Below are 16,105 nucleotides of genomic sequence, written 5' to 3' on the forward strand. Positions count from 1 at the left end.
GCCATCACTGAAAATCCATACAAGTAACTCGGGTACCAATGAACCCGGGTACTCTTGAGCTGATAGATAACTTTTTCCCATCCTGCTGCCATAGGTTTCTCAAGGATGTCCCAGGTCCCCTCCTAATCTTGTTGGTAGAAGGCAGATCTGATATCCAGGAAACAAGAATGGCCAGGTTTCCCTGACTCACTGTGGGGTAATCTTCTCTTTCATGTTTGAGTAAAAGATCTAGGGCCATATGTACGAAAGCTTTTTCCTATAGACACAGAATGGGTAAAATCCTTTGGTACATCTGGCCCCTAGTTTCTCCAAAGAAAAATATTTCAACATAGCCATTTGTAATACACTTGAAAACAATGCATGTGACTGACAGAAGGAGGTCGCCAACAAAAGAGAAAGCCTGGAAAATTTGAACAAGCAGTAAGGAACATTGATGCTGCCATATCTGCCTAGATCTTCAATAATTTCCAATCTGCTTTTTGTTGGTCATCTTTTCCCAATGTATAACTGGTAGGGACATTATTCCTTTGCTTGTTTGAATCTTTGCCTCTTTAAGATCCAATTTATGAACAAACCCTGATGTTGTAGAAGTTAAGAACTCTTTCCTTGTCCTTGAGAAGTTGGCCATGCAGGGCGAATGGGAAAACTGTGAACTAAAAATGCAGATCTTGAATTGCAAATGTTAACTATATTTGATGTTTTTGAAATATTGGAATGTGAAAAGAAGTATTGCAATCAAAATGGATCCTGGCATTACAATTGGAACTACTCTGTGAAGGCTGTCTACTTCGAAATGATATGTTTATATCCACTGATTTACCTATTTCAAATGCAAAATGAACCTGAAACCTTGTAAACCTTTCCTACCTGGAAGATTTTTTAAAGACATTTTTATTGGTCGCAACAGAACAATAAGAATAAAACCAGAAACAATAGCCAGCTGTTACCATTTGACACAGAGGTGCAAAAATACAGTTTGTGCCATACATGAACACAGGAGCAAATTGAACCAACCCATCATTCGGAAGGGTCGGCATCCATCAGTATCAGTGGAGCTGACATCCTTGGTTGAGGAGAACACCTGAGAGCCCCCTAGGTCTACAAATTACACTAGTAGGTCCACCCAGACCTCCAAGTCTTCCTCTGCCCTCTCATAATTTCTACATATTTTCAAGTGCACCTCCTTGGCTGCTGCCCATTCAGCCACATCCGTCTCCCATCGCTCCACACCAGGAGCAATCAGACCTATGCAGGTAATCGCTACCCGTCGCTTTGCCAGGAGCAATAACAGGTGTAAAAACTTTAACTAAATTTTACAGTCCTTTGGTGGTTGGATATCACCCAGTAGGCAAACAATTGGGTCCTGCGGTAATTAGTGTTCTCACCACAGTAGGCACTCGCACCACAACCCTCATCCAGGATGCATGCACCACTGGGCAGTTCCATGCCAAATGTAAAAAGGACACCACAGGAGCCTGGCATCTGTGCAGCTCTGCGACTTACTGGGATCCATTTTGTGTAGAAGTACCGGTGTCACATATGTGCGATGCAAATAATTAAAGTGGGTAAGTTTAAACCTGCCATTACAGGAGATAGATTGCAGTAATGCACAACTTCTGTCCCATAGTGCATCCTCCAGTGGGGTCCCCAAGTTACCTTCTAAAGCCGCCTGGGCAGGCTAAGTAAGGTGTGTACCTCCAGCAGTCATGGCTCTGTAAAACATGGGGACCAGGTGGCAGCTCCCACCCAGCTCCAAGAGAGCCTATTAAGTGAGAGATGTGGCAGGAGCAGCAGGAAAGGTGGGTCATATATCTCGGACTATGACTGCTACACTAGCATGTAGGAGGAATTTCCCAGGCCACACTCCATAACAATCCTGTGCTGCCTCAAAAGGAAGAAACTCTTTGTTGTGGTACAAGTCTCCCAGAGTCTTGCATCCACCATGCCCCCATTCAAGCAGTCTCATCCACTGAGTCGGCAAGAACTCAGAATGTTGGTAGGTGCCAGAAAGTAAATTCCCTTCCAAAAGAAGCCCTCCCCAGTACCACCTTGACAGGTCTCTACCACATCAACAGCTGCGGGACTGGCAAAACGTGCACCCGCCCTCTATAAGCGATTTCTCCCAGTCACCCTTTGCAGTGAGCCAACGCACAGCATGCTGAATCTGAGAGGCCAAATAATATAACTCCACACTGGGGACCGCCAGACACCCTCCTCCAAGGGCAGATATAGAGCATCCCGTGCTACCGCCAGCCCATGTCAATGTAGTAAGGAGGGGGTGTAGTCTCCTGAAGACCACACGGGAACGGTGTCGAGCGAGTGCTGCATAGCATACAGGCAATGTTTTAAAAACACCATCTTAGCAATCACCACACGGCCCATAAGGGATAGTCGGAGGGTGTTCCAAAAGTGAACGGATAATCTTAGGTCTTTAGTAATCCTTCCAATGTTATGCTGCATGTGTTTGTGTTGTGAGTGTTTTACCATGACCCATAGGTAGCAGAACTGATCAGTCTCCCAGTGCATGGGCAGTCTACCTGGAAGTGGATTGAATAAAACCTCTGCCCTTTTTTCTTCCATGGTAGTAGTATTATGGTATTCTTTGGCGAGAGTAAAAATACTCCTTTCATTAGGGTATTTGCTTTTGATTTCTTCTTGAGGATGGGAGTAGGACACCTCCCAACTGAGGCTTGGGTTCAGGTTCTATTACATATCGTTTCTGAAGAACATTCAGCACCCATTCGTCCTTTACATTTAAATTCCAAATTTGTTGATAATGCGGAGTACGGCCTTAGATATGGAGAGCTTCCAAATTCCTTGCCTGATAGTCAGGACCTTTGTGATCTGATCGGAAGGATGGGTGTTTTTAATCTATCCATTTTCTCTTTGGGTGAAACCACTTCCGTGTGAATTCTTATTGTAAGAGTACTCTTTTCTGTTGCCGTGAGTATGGGAAGATGATTTTCCTTTGTAAGGTAGACAATGTTTTCCATCACTGAAGGCATTGCTGGCCATTTGATCCAATTAGTCACCACGTAACTTTCTACTTTGGAAAGAATCATTAATATGCTGCCTTTTTAGAGGATTCTGCTTTCCAGTCGTTTAGCCACATATGCCTCTATGCTAAGGTAGAAGCTCCTGTAGCTGAAGTTGAAAGAAAGATGTAAGGTAAAAGGCAAAGTAATTTTCTCCTGATGAGGGTAGGGCATATCACCTGATGAATGTTTTGGTTTGGAAGCTTAAAAGGTTGTCTGCGGGCGGCATTAACACCTCTTGATGTAACAAATGGAGAAAGGAAGGGGACAATGACTTAATACCATTTCAGTCAAATATTGATGGTAGTGGCACAATCTTGACCCATCCTGAAAGCCGAGCTTGGAACTAATTTTCCTCATCATTAGACATCGCCGCACAACAACTTAAATATTCCCAATTCGACAAAAATTTACAACGCTAAGCTGGAGCTGTGTAGAAAATGTACACCTCGGAGCACTAAGGACTTTAGCATAATTGGTCTTTTGCACAAAATAAGCCACCGTGTATAAATATTAAGATGGGGCAGGTAAAATTAAGATCACAATGCATTTTGTGCCTATCAAATAACACACATTACTTTTTTTTTTAAAGAGAGTTGCACAACTATCTAAAGTCACAGCAGAAACAAGACCTGTAAAACATTTTCTTTGAGCACGTAGGTTATTTATATATTAAGAAATGTACGACAATTGACCACATGACATCAGGCTAAAATGTTTCTCCTGCCTAATGACCGACTATTTAAAGTGAATTGTTTCTTAGCTTCAAAACAAATATTCTTTTATTTGTAATATTATAGTTAAGGGATGGTTCGCCAACTTTTCCATCTCATGTTTCATTTCCACAATTTTGATTTTGAAATGTGTCAATTATGACTTAAAACCTGACAACCACATGCCCATATGTCGAGTAGTCAGTTCAGTTATTTTAGCCAACAAAATGTTCCATCCTTAGACTTGTGGTTTTGTTTTAAATTTGGAAGTTTGGACAAAGAAACATTTGCAGTTTGCAAAATGCTTGCCCTAAAAAGCCATAATGGCTTCACTTATAGAATGGAGCCATCTGGCAATTGGTGAATATTATTTTTTGTTGCAAAAGTCTGTTTTAGAAAACTCACAAAAATGTGCATTTTCTCCATCTAATTTTCATCCGTGCTTGTAAAGACATCAATGAAAGCGCCCACGTGACATTTTCTCCAGGGAAAAAATTACACTTTTCCCCCTACACTCACATTTGGGCCACAGCATCGACTTGTCACAGCCCAAACAAAAATACAGACCGGGTGTGCTCCAGCATCAGCAACATGTTGGCATTGCACATTTGCTGAGCGCAAGCAGAGGGATAAAAAGGGAAGGAGGTACCCCTTCCTTCGATGATCTCCCTACCTGCAGAGCGCCTCCTCTCTCCACAGTCCGTTCCTTTTTGACGTCAAATTAGTGCAGCTCCAGCATTTACCGTGCACCCTGGAAAACTATAACAGAAAGTTTGGGAAGACATTCTCTTGGAGAGGCTGTGCTGCATTGGTGTCAGCCCAGGGTGTATGTGCCAGATGAGGGTTCAGTTGTGCAGCGCCCCCATGCCTTTCTCCTTCTTCTCAGGCGTCTGCACCATTTTCGACTGAGAGAGGTCAAAAACGAAGGGGAAAATTACGACTCCATTTCTCCTTTCCAGACCCAGAGAAATGCAATTTCAATAACACAGGGGTATTGCGAAGTCCTCAGGTGGCGTACTCGTAGCAACCTGGTAATTGACTGATGCGTTTGCGGGCCAATGCCCTCATTATAAGGGGCATGCGTGAGTGTGGGGCCTGCAAGCACTGTAATGGTGCGTATGTGTACGTGTACTGAGGCCGAAGAGCATCCGTGCATGTACAAATATGTTCATGGTGTAACCTGATGGAAGAACCGCTCCTTCACATTGATGGCTGTGAAAACAGCCGCCAGCCGCTCACAGCTGCTTCCGAGACATCTAAGAGTGCTGGTGGGCAGAGACAAGTGCCGGTGGACCCTGCCAGCACGAATTCGCCACTGCTGATGTCTCAGCAGGAGAACAAGTTGTACACAGCTAATTCTCTGACTTTAGCTGCCGTTAAAGACATCCACACACACAATCCCCCGTGCATCACAACATTCCACGGTGACTAATGCTATACAGACACAGGGAAACATATACCAATCACAGGATATCGCACAGTTCCCGCCCCCTCCACAAAAAATTCTCAAACAACATACACAAGACCCACAGCAGATCAAACAAATTAAAATACAAATCATAGTTGCTCAGGTTAAACGCGAATCTAACTTCTATGACACACGGTACACAAATCATACGCATAATACATGATAACATTCCAGTACAGCACCAGTTTCACTTACTAGCATATTTATCAATAGTAGCCTAGCTCCCTACACTCATCCAATAACACTAAACAGCAATCACAACCTTTTCAATCGTCACACACATTCAGAGTAATAACTCCAACTTCACAAACTCCACCTCCGTTGGGCAACACCTTCTCTTAACACCTTGACTTGGGAATACCCCTCAAAGCCTCCTAGCATCACTATCATGCCTCACCATTGTAGGGCTATGCAGAAACAATATCCCAGGGGGACCACCACGCATTAGGAAACACGCCAATGTAAAGTAAACCAAGCAATTAAGAAATGGGCATCTTGCCCAATGGATATAACAAAGTGGAAACAATGGGCATACCTCCAAATAGCCTGCACTCTCCATGCAACACAGCACAGATGTGCATCTCACCCAGAGGGGTCAGTACTCTGCACAGTACAGCACAACAGGAATAACCATCAGTGGAATTCGCATTATCCATGCTTTGAGACATTACAGGGAGTGCAGAATTATTAGGCAAATGAGTATTTTGACCACATCATCCTCTTTATGCATGTTGTCTTACTCCAAGCTGTATAGGCTCGAAAGCCTACTACCAATTAAGCATATTAGGTGATGTGCATCTCTGTAATGAGAAGGGGTGTGGTCTAATGACATCAACACCCTATATCAGGTGTGCATAATTATTAGGCCACTTCCTTTCCTTTGGCAAAATGGGTCAAAAGAAGGACTTGACAGGCTCAGAAAAGTCAAAAATAGTGAGATATCTTGCAGAGGGATGCAGCACTCTTAAAATTGCAAAGCTTCTGAAGCGTGATCATCGAACAATCAAGCGTTTCATTCAAAATAGTCAACAGGGTCGCAAGAAGCGTGTGGAAAAACCAAGGCGCAAAATAACTGCCCATGAACTGAGAAAAGTCAAGCGTGCAGCTGCCACGATGCCACTTGCCACCAGTTTGGCCATATTTCAGAGCTGCAACATCACTGGAGTGCCCAAAAGCACAAGGTGTGCAATACTCAGAGACATGGCCAAGGTAAGAAAGGCTGAAAGACGACCACCACTGAACAAGACACACAAGCTGAAACGTCAAGACTGGGCCAAGAAATATCTCAAGACTGATTTTTCTAAGGTTTTATGGACTGATGAAATGAGAGTGAGTCTTGATGGGCCAGATGGATGGGCCCGTGGCTGGATTGGTAAAGGGCAGAGAGCTCCAGTCCGACTCAGACGCCAGCAAGGTGGAGGTGGAGTACTGGTTTGGGCTGGTATCATCAAAGATGAGCTTGTGGGGCCTTTTCGGGTTGAGGATGGAGTCAAGCTCAACTCCCAGTCCTACTGCCAGTTCCTGGAAGACACCTTCTTCAAGCAGTGGTACAGGAAGAAGTCTGCATCCTTCAAGAAAAACATGATTTTCATGCAGGACAATGCTCCATCACACGCGTCCAAGTACTCCACAGCGTGGCTGGCAAGAAAGGGTATGAAAGAAGGAAATCTAATGACATGGCCTCCTTGTTCACCTGATCTGAACCCCATTGAGAACCTTTGGTCCATCATCAAATGTGAGATTTACAAGGAGGGAAAACAGTACACCTCTCTGAACAGTGTCTGGGAAGCTGTGGTTGCTGCTGCACGCAATGTTGATGGTGAACAGATCAAAACACTGACAGAATCCATGGATGGCAGGCTTTTGAGTGTCCTTGCAAAGAAAGGTGGCTATATTGGTCACTGATTTGTTTTTGTTTTGTTTTTGAATGTCAGAAATGTATATTTGTGAATGTTGAGATGTTATATTGGTTTCACTGGTAATAATAAATAATTGAAATGGGTATATATATTTTTTTGTTAAGTTGCCTAATAATTATGCACAGTGATAGTCACCTGCACACACAGATATCCCCCTAACATAGCTAAAACTAAAAACAAACTAAAAACTACTTCCAAAAATATTCAGCTTTGATATTAATGAGTTTTTTGGGTTCATTGAGAACATGGTTGTTGTTCAATAATAAAATTAATCCTCAAAAATACAACTTGCCTAATAATTCTGCACTCCCTGTATATTGGTAAAAACCAAGGTATTGACGCCCCATTAAAAGTAGTAGACTAGCATAGATCAGCTTCGGCATTCATCTACCTCCCCTGTACTCCACTCATGCCGAACAATTCTTAAACACACCCATCCACTGACAGCAGAGATACACAGAAAAAACAAAAGAGGGAAACACTAATAGCCTTTTTACAACCTTGACGGAAGGGTTTCCTCCAATTGTGATGGATATCCTATGAGCCATATTAGGATCCAACTATATTCTATGGAGATCTTAATACGGCAGAGGGGATATCTGTCACATTTGTGTTGGACGAAACCCCTCCGTCAAGGTCACAATAAGGTCCTAAGTACAAGATAACATATCCTCCTTATATACATCCACCTCCTCTATTCTTGAACCTCAACTGCATCTAGATTTGACCCCGTGCCCCCACTTTAATTTTCCCCTGTCTTGTGCATGCAGTGGTCAGCAGTGGTACTTTTTCAGTTCTGTGTGGTTGCATGTGATTTTATTAAAACCCAGCTAGGTGAAATCAGGTTATTCAAAAATGTAGGATAGATGACATTTACCGAGTTTCTTTTCAGATTCAAGTTGATCATTGTCTTTCATTTCAAAATTGTATTCTCCCACCGGATTCTGCACAAGGATGTAATTGCTCCTATTTTCCGTACATTAACCTTTTTGTCCTTCACTCCTTTTTCTCCTTTTTTGCAAATCGAGAACTCTCCTCGTCGTCTTCTCGTTTTTCTCTTTTACCCCGAGTTTATCGCTTAACTTTCCTTCCTCAGCCACCATGTCCTTTTTGTTCTTATGGCGACTTTATTTCCTCCTCGCCAGTCTCAACCAGTGCCGTCTTCCCCAGCCCCTATCCTCCTCAGTTTTCATCATTCCATCATTATGCATTTTTTTTTATTGTAGTTTTTCAGTTTCTTTCGGGAGACCCCTTCCTCCTTACATCTGCTCAGATCATCTAAACCCTGGCAGTGTTTTCATGTTTATTAGCATCTGTTCCTGCTCAACCACCTCCGTGCATCATCTCTTCTATTGACAATCCCTTTTCATCTCTTTTGATGCTATTTTTCTGTCATCTTATTTTATTTTATTTTTTTGTTTTTTTCTCACTTTTCCCTTCCTTCTTGCCCCGATTTCAGTTTTGCTGACCTTCCGCTCCGGACTTTCTCTGCTACATACTTTCTCATCAGGTTAGTGGTAGAAATAAAAACAGACTATTGTGACCCTGCACTATTTACTTACCTTTCTTTTTCCTATTTCTTTTCTGTGCAGATGCCCAAATCATTGTCTTTTCAGAACTGCAGAGATGCAAAAAATACTTCGTCTGAAATGTATTTCATCGCTATCACTGTTATAAATTAATTTAATGAACACTGTTTTCAAGGATTTGGTTTTACCGTTTATTTCTTTAAAAAAGCTTTTAACATAATCGTCATAGTGCTGTATCGTGTTTCCTGATCATTAATTTGTTTAACGTCTAGCCATACTCCTGTAACATAAATGTCTCAGTTCATGAATGTGTTCATCTATCCTCTGGGGCTAGGTTAAAATAAAAATACATAACTAAATCTTGTTTGAGATCGATAAGGATGGGTGCTGCTGGACCAATTGTGTTTGGCCACATTCTGGAGTCATCTGAAAGTAGATAAAGGAAAGGTCAGTCCTCTGGACGGTCTAAAATTGATCTCCATAGTCGCTGGTGGATCATTCCTCAGAAAGATTTACCTAGAAGAGGGATAGTGAGGATTAGCCTGTAAATATTCATCTTTGCAGGGTTTAATGTGTGCATTCTAAGCAAGAGTATCATATATTGAAAGAGATGATTAATGAATGAATGGCATACACATAGGTCTCTTAATGCAAAATGTATAGCTTGTTATCTTCAAAGAGATTTGTTTTGAGTCATTTTCTGAAGCTTGAAACGTTACATCAATACTTAAGATATTGTGGTGGTGAGTTCCAGAAGAATTGACATAGATAGAGACAGCTTTACTCTCTTTTATTGCAATGTTTCTCAGTGGCATTTTTAACATATTTTTATCTTGGCTTCATACATTTCTTAAAGTTTAATATATGGAGATCTAGTTAGCCAAATATTGTTGCGCAAAGTCATAGGGACATTTGTTTGTACATGCATCTTACCAATTTGAAAATGATTTGGTCCTTATGCAAAATCTAGTTGAGGCTTGAGTTATGTTGTCTCTCCTACCCAACTCTGACATTAGCTTTATTGTGGCATTCTGAGCTCTTTGTAAATGACTACTTTGTGAGTCTGTTATTCCTACATAGAGGCGGTTAAAATAATCTAATTCTAAGTTATATTCTGCTGATAACACTAGGGTTTTCTGTGTTGTGTGTGGATAGTAGGGTTTTCTGTGTTGTGTGTGGATAGTAGTGGTAATAGGGACGTTCATTTTATGATTCGCTGGAAACAGCAAATATTCTTACATGGGTACTAAAGAGCATATCAGCAACCTGTAGTTGTTTTTTAGTTTGGGTGAAAACGCCATGTGCTCCCCAAAAATCACTCATGTTGGAATAGAGCCCTCAGCTGTGCCCATGCCAGACCTGCACACACGCCGTCTGCCATAGCAACTCAGTTCTTGCAGTCAGTGCACTGATGAAGCTGCGCCCGAGGTCCTAGTACTGGAACAGCAGAGTGTACTGACTGCAAGAACTGAGTTGCTATGGCAGACGGCATGTGTGCAGTTCTGGCATGGGCACAGCTGAGGGCTTGGAGTGTGTGAACTGAGGTGCACTGAAGGAGCTGCGCCTGATGTCCCAGTATTGGAACAGCAGTGTGAACTGACTGTAAGAACTGAGGTGATCTGGCAGACAGCGTGTGTGGGGTTGTGGCATTGGCATGGCTGAGGGGCTTGGAGTGTGTGAACCGAAGTGACTGATGGAGCTGCACCTGAGGTCCCAGTACTGGAGTAGCAGAGTGTATTGACTGCAAGAACAGAGATGTTCTGGAAGACAACATGTGTGTGGGGTTACTGGCACGGCTGAGGGCTTGGAGTGTGTAAACTGTGGTGCATTGATGGAGCTGTGCCCGAAGTCTGCCCTGCTGTTCCAGTACTAGGACCTCGGGCGCAGCTCCATCAGTGCACCTCAGTTCTACCGCGGCGAGGTAACTTCCTTTCCCATACTGGGACCCTGCTCACATACAGTTCCATCACAGCAGCTCAATTCTGATATTCAGTCCCAAGCCAATACTAGACCCAGAAGAGCAAAACACAGCTCAGCCAGTGCACCTTTAGTCTAACATCCGACACCACTGTTGATGGGAACTACCACAGCTCCCCCAGAATCCATCAATTCTCACACCCTTCAGGACTCCTCGCTTCTGTGGTTCAGAGGCTCACTTCTGACCTTATGTGCCCGTTACTATTCCAGTACTGCAACCCACATGCAACTCTATCAGTGCACCTCAACCCTAACCTGCAGCACCCCATTATTCCAATACCAGGGAGTACACAGAACTCCATTTCTCATTCCTCATCCACTGCCTTTCTGTTATTTCAGCACTGGGCCGGGATACAGCTCTGTCTATTCCCCCAATCCTGATCTGAAGAGTCCCAGTATTGCTGTTTGGGGTTCACATACAACTCTGCTAATTCACCTCCTGTTGTTCTGCAGTGCCCCATGCTGTTCCACACTCTGACTTCTGTTTGAGTACGTGGGGGAGCCAATTAAATCTATTCTTAGATTCCATCTTTATTTGGGAGGGTCTGTTTCACCTATCTCACTCCGTTCTTTCCTTTACGCTGTTTACTCTCAATGTTTTCTTTCTCCAACCACTTTTGTCTTTCCAGCTCTTAAAATCCACACTGTAACAGTTTTGCTCTTTCTTACAACTGGTTATTTCTACTCCTCTCCCTTTTATTTGTTTCCCTCTTCCTCTTGCTACCTCCTCTTTCAAACTCGCAACAATTTGGTTATCTCTTTACTTGTTTCGTTCCTCTCTTTTTTTTTTGTTCATCAGGTGTACATTCTTTCACAATTTTTGTTCTCTTCTATTCTTTCCTTGTCTTTTTTATTTGCTCTTTCCTTTGACTGGGTATGCATCCTTTCACTTTTTTTAGACCTTTCTTCCTTGCTTTCTTTGATGTTTTTCTTATCTTTATCTGTCAATTTAAATTTTATATATAAATCCCTCTTTTTCCCTTCTGTATGTGAAAGCCACAAGTTACTTGTCGGTACCCGAAGTGTCAAAGTGGTTTTCCTATTCTCTGTCTGTGGGAAATGTGTCAGTACATTCATGTCCTGGTTCTTTTGCTGTTGGTTTCTCTCACCATCTCTCTTTTTTTCTCTAATGTCCATATTTCACTTTCTTTTCCCACTTCTTTCATTATTTTTTCCTCTTTATCTTTCGTCCACTAGCTTCCTTCCTTTTTTGACTTTGCCTTTCACGGTTGCTCTATTTCTTCCCTTAGTTGTGTTTTCATTTTCTCAGTTCTTCCTTTCCCTTCTTTCTTTTTTTTTCTTTGCGACCCCCCCTTCTCTTTCTTCCTTTTGTCTGATGTCTTCTTTTTGCTTCTCTTTTTCTGCCCCAACAGCTTTCTCTCCTGAGGCCTAGCTATCAATGGCGCAACAGGTACAGTGGCACCGGGTCCCAGAGACCTATGGATCTCACTCAACTCTAATCTCTGCTGCATTTTCCTACTTAAATTGCAGTCAACCATTTTCCTCTCTTACTCCAGGCTCATGACACCGTTACTACACCACTTGTCTTCTTCATCTTTACTCCTGATTCCCTCTTTCCTTTCACTCTCCAGTCCGTCCCAAAATATATTTTTGTTATGGTGTTTTGAGCATTACACTCTAATGCCAAAAGTTTAGTTCTGATAAACGTTTATATGATAATTGTATATGTTTTAGGATAGAGGAAGAAGGTAAATGGAAGTGCTTCAGTTAAATGCTGGGCCACTGGAATTATATGGCAGGAAAAGACAACATTTTGAGGCAGGGTTGACCAATTTATGTGGCAAGAAAAGGCCAGTTATGAATTTACAATGCCAATAGCTCTAACTCAAAAACATGTGAGCCCCATTGCATTGCAAATGCTTGTTTTGTTTTGTTTTTGTCTGTACTAGCAAATTTGTAATTGGTCTAAAATTGTATAACACTTAGGATCTAAGTTGGACTATTTTAGTGTTTAGTGGTGGCTTTGGTGCTGGTGTTTTCACTGTTGGAGAGACATTTGAGTTAAGCGTTGCCTTGATTAAAATATATATATATGGATATGCAGTACACAAGATGCTCCAACTTACATACAGAGCACGTAGCTATGTCCTTCACAACTGAATGCATTCCTTCTTCTTCAGGAGGCAAATAATCCGAATAGCCATTTTACCCTGGAGAGTTTGACCTACACAGCATTTAACTTGTTCATTGCGGGGACAGAAACCACATCATCCACAATTCGCTGGGCAGTAAAGTTGGCACTGAAATATCCAGAGATGCAAGGTAAGAAGTGGGACAAAAAATCTTAAAACTATTTTAGCATTTTGTAAAATGGAAAACCTGCATCTGTAACTCACAGGTGTTCCCATAAAAACTTGAAACAACATAATGGGGACTTGCGGATACTTAGGGGACTTTATCAGATGGAAAACATTATAAAACCTGCAAGGACCTCCAAAAGTTTTAGTTTCTTAGGCGGTCTTTCTCTGAGAGAGGACTCACTTCAGAAAGTGAAATCCGGTATGAATTTGAGGGTCTCCCATAGTCCAGTCTCTGACCTTTGCTTCCTAGCAGAGGGCCTTGTAAAGACTGTGGCCTCCTGGCTCAGTATTAATTAATTATTTATTTATAAAACACTCCTCCATCCATAATCATGGCACTGAAAGCCTATAGGAGTAAAGGAAACCGAATGCCACAAAAAATTCAACATCAAACAGTAGACTAAGTGAAAAGATAGGTCCTGAGCATTTTCTGAAGAAGATATTCCTTGATGCCCAGCAGTAACCATTGAAGCTTGGAGCAGTGACAGTCTTTTTTTTTTGGGCATCAAGTTACATGCTGGCTAATGCTAGATTTTTCAAGCTCTGTCACGGCCACTGCTCATAAGGAACTATGGTAGCCCAGTAGTCTTTTTCCCCATGGTAGATGACATTGAGTGTGCAAGTGTCCATTTCTTAAATTAACAACAATTAGGTTTAAATTGACAACTGAGCAATTAACTTTAAGTTAAAATTAAATGTATTTTAAATTTTAACTTAAATTTTTAATTAAAACAAATAAAATTTAAATTCAATTTAAATTGACAAAATTTATACTAGGTATTTTTCCACTATAAAAATTTCATAAAATGAGATTACGGATGTTGGCAAGTAAGAAAGATAGCACTGCATTGGGCAGCTCCAAGACCTTCTGAGTATGGTAAATAGAAAAGGGATTTACAAGGATGGGATCTGGTGGATGAGCAGCCTATGAAAATGACAAGTAAGGATGACAGGCTCACCAAGGACTTGTCTGAACGAGCTAAGATTTTAAATATACTGGTAGACCCGCTGCATAATAGGTCAAACTGATTGATTTATACAGGTGGTACTTTCTTTGGAGTGGTCAGCCTCTCTCTGGTATATCAGTGGATCTGTGTGCATGTGTAGGTGCCTGCATTAGACGATTTACAAAACTGTATTCCCAACAAAGATATGTGAGTATTGTAAGATTTGAAGTGGGGTTTGTCTGTCTCTCAGGCCAAATGAGACTCGTTGTTAATCAATTCAGTAAAATAATTTTAATAGGTTTAAAATAAGAAGTAAATATTTAAGCTTAAAATAAGCAACAATTTGAACAAATGTAGTTTAATTGGGCATGCCCATGGTGGCACTAGAAGTGTTTATCATACTGGCCATTCAAGAATATTGATGAGAGGAAGGCACATTTACAGCTTTCTTAAAAAGACAAGGCACACATTCTCAGAATTGTCCCTATTATTAGGCTAAAACATCTCCCTTTCCAAAGGCACCACCAGTTGATTCACTATGATTATTAAATATGAAATTCCTCCCAGTACATAATTTTTCAGTATTGTATGGCTCACAATTGAAAAACAAACTTCCAGAATGTATTTTTAAATAGCAAACAAGGCCTCGCGGTTGTCCAAGTGCAGTATAACATGTTTGATGTAGGAGTTATACATTGAAGAGACAAAACAATAATTTGGAAAATCTTTAACATATATTGAGAAATACGATAAACAGTATGCAATGGCAGTGGGACATCAGGGAGTGAGAAGAAAACAGTGGGATGTCAGGGAGTGAAAAGAAAATAATGAAAAAGCTAAGCCATTATGAGGAATGGCATGTGAGTCGGCAGTTGAAATATAATCCAACTTTACCATTCCAGTCATTTAATGATTTTTTTTCAGTGCAGCCTTTGTCACATTTGCTAATTTTACCATCTAAAGTTAACGCTTTGCAGCCACCAACCTGACATTCTCAGACACATTTCAAGGGGAAGAGAAGCATTTGTTACTTTCTGTTAACCAGCTTCTTCTAAAGTCGGAAGAAATTGATAAGGTAAATTGGAAAAAAAATAGACTAGTGAATGCCTCTGGGACTTAGCATTCAGGACCACTTAGTGACAAAAAGATGCCCAAAAATGTAAGAATAAATTTCCTTTGAAAGCCCTTTCCTCACAGAGAATAAACCAAAATATTTTCACATTCCAGAAAATATCCAGAAAGAAATAGATGACGTGCTGGGTTCCCAGCGGTGCCCCACCATGGAAGACCGTCTCCAGATGCCCTTTACTGATGCATTCATCAATGAAGTCCAGAGGTTTGCCAGCATCATTCCCAATGGGCTTCCACATGCAGCCCTCCATGACATCAAATTCAAAGGCTATATCATACCAAAGGTAAGGGAAAGAAAGTGGTTGGGGTGCATTGAACTAGAAAAGAAAGAGATAGGCTTTACCATGTTTTTGCTAAACATGTGGTACTTCTCAAAGCAAGTTATTTACCAACATTCTTTTTTAGTCTTATTGTAGTTTCTTAGTTCATTTAGTCAGGAAGGGGTGCAACTTGCCATGGATATGCTACTGCCATTTGCAGGCTCATTCAGATGAGCAAGATAATACATTTTGCCTAATATAGGTTACTGAACATCCCTATCATGAAATGTTTAATTGAAACTTTCAAGGTAAATGCCTTTTACAATGTAGTGGAAATCAATCTATAGAAATGTTTCTTTTAATTGCCCTTTACATGGTTTTTTAAGGTGTCAAAGCCAAAATGTGTTCTATTATTCGTTTTTTAAAAAGGTTTGCATGGATTGTTTTTCTTTTCACCTCTTTCCGTCCTATGTTCTGTTTCTGCTGTGTGTTTTGCATATCTTAAAATGGGTTTTCATGGGGATATGTGTCAAACCCCCATTCCCTTCCCTCTACTTATTTCTGCCTCTGCCCTTTCTTATCACCCAGTGCTACTTTCTCCTACTCTCTTTACTATAGAAGGACAAGTCCCACACGCCTTAATGCATTTTAAAATTAGTTTGCTTTCCCTATTAACATGCTCCTCCTTTTTTAGGTCTCGGCTAGACAGCTCTTGTCTCTTAGACATGTTGTATATACTTTGTGGGCTTACAGCCCATCCATTGGCTTTTTATTTGTTCCTTGCATTGTCCTCTAAAAATATTGC

General features: G+C 41.3%; 1 protein-coding gene across 2 annotated transcripts in view; it reads left to right on the forward strand.

Moving 5' to 3' along the window:
* The window catches only part of LOC138246097 (cytochrome P450 2F3-like), a 235,966-nt gene that overhangs the window by 179,385 nt on the left and 40,476 nt on the right, over positions 1 to 16,105 (forward strand). For both annotated transcript variants that reach the window (XM_069200333.1, XM_069200334.1), the window contains exons 6-7: positions 12,783 to 12,924; positions 15,137 to 15,324. In XM_069200333.1, the coding sequence (XP_069056434.1) occupies positions 12,783 to 12,924; positions 15,137 to 15,324 (330 nt within the window). The remainder of the gene's footprint in view (positions 1 to 12,782; positions 12,925 to 15,136; positions 15,325 to 16,105) is intronic.

The sequence above is a fragment of the Pleurodeles waltl genome, chromosome 7 (genome assembly GCF_031143425.1).
Source record: "Pleurodeles waltl isolate 20211129_DDA chromosome 7, aPleWal1.hap1.20221129, whole genome shotgun sequence".
NCBI lineage: Eukaryota > Metazoa > Chordata > Amphibia > Caudata > Salamandridae > Pleurodeles > Pleurodeles waltl.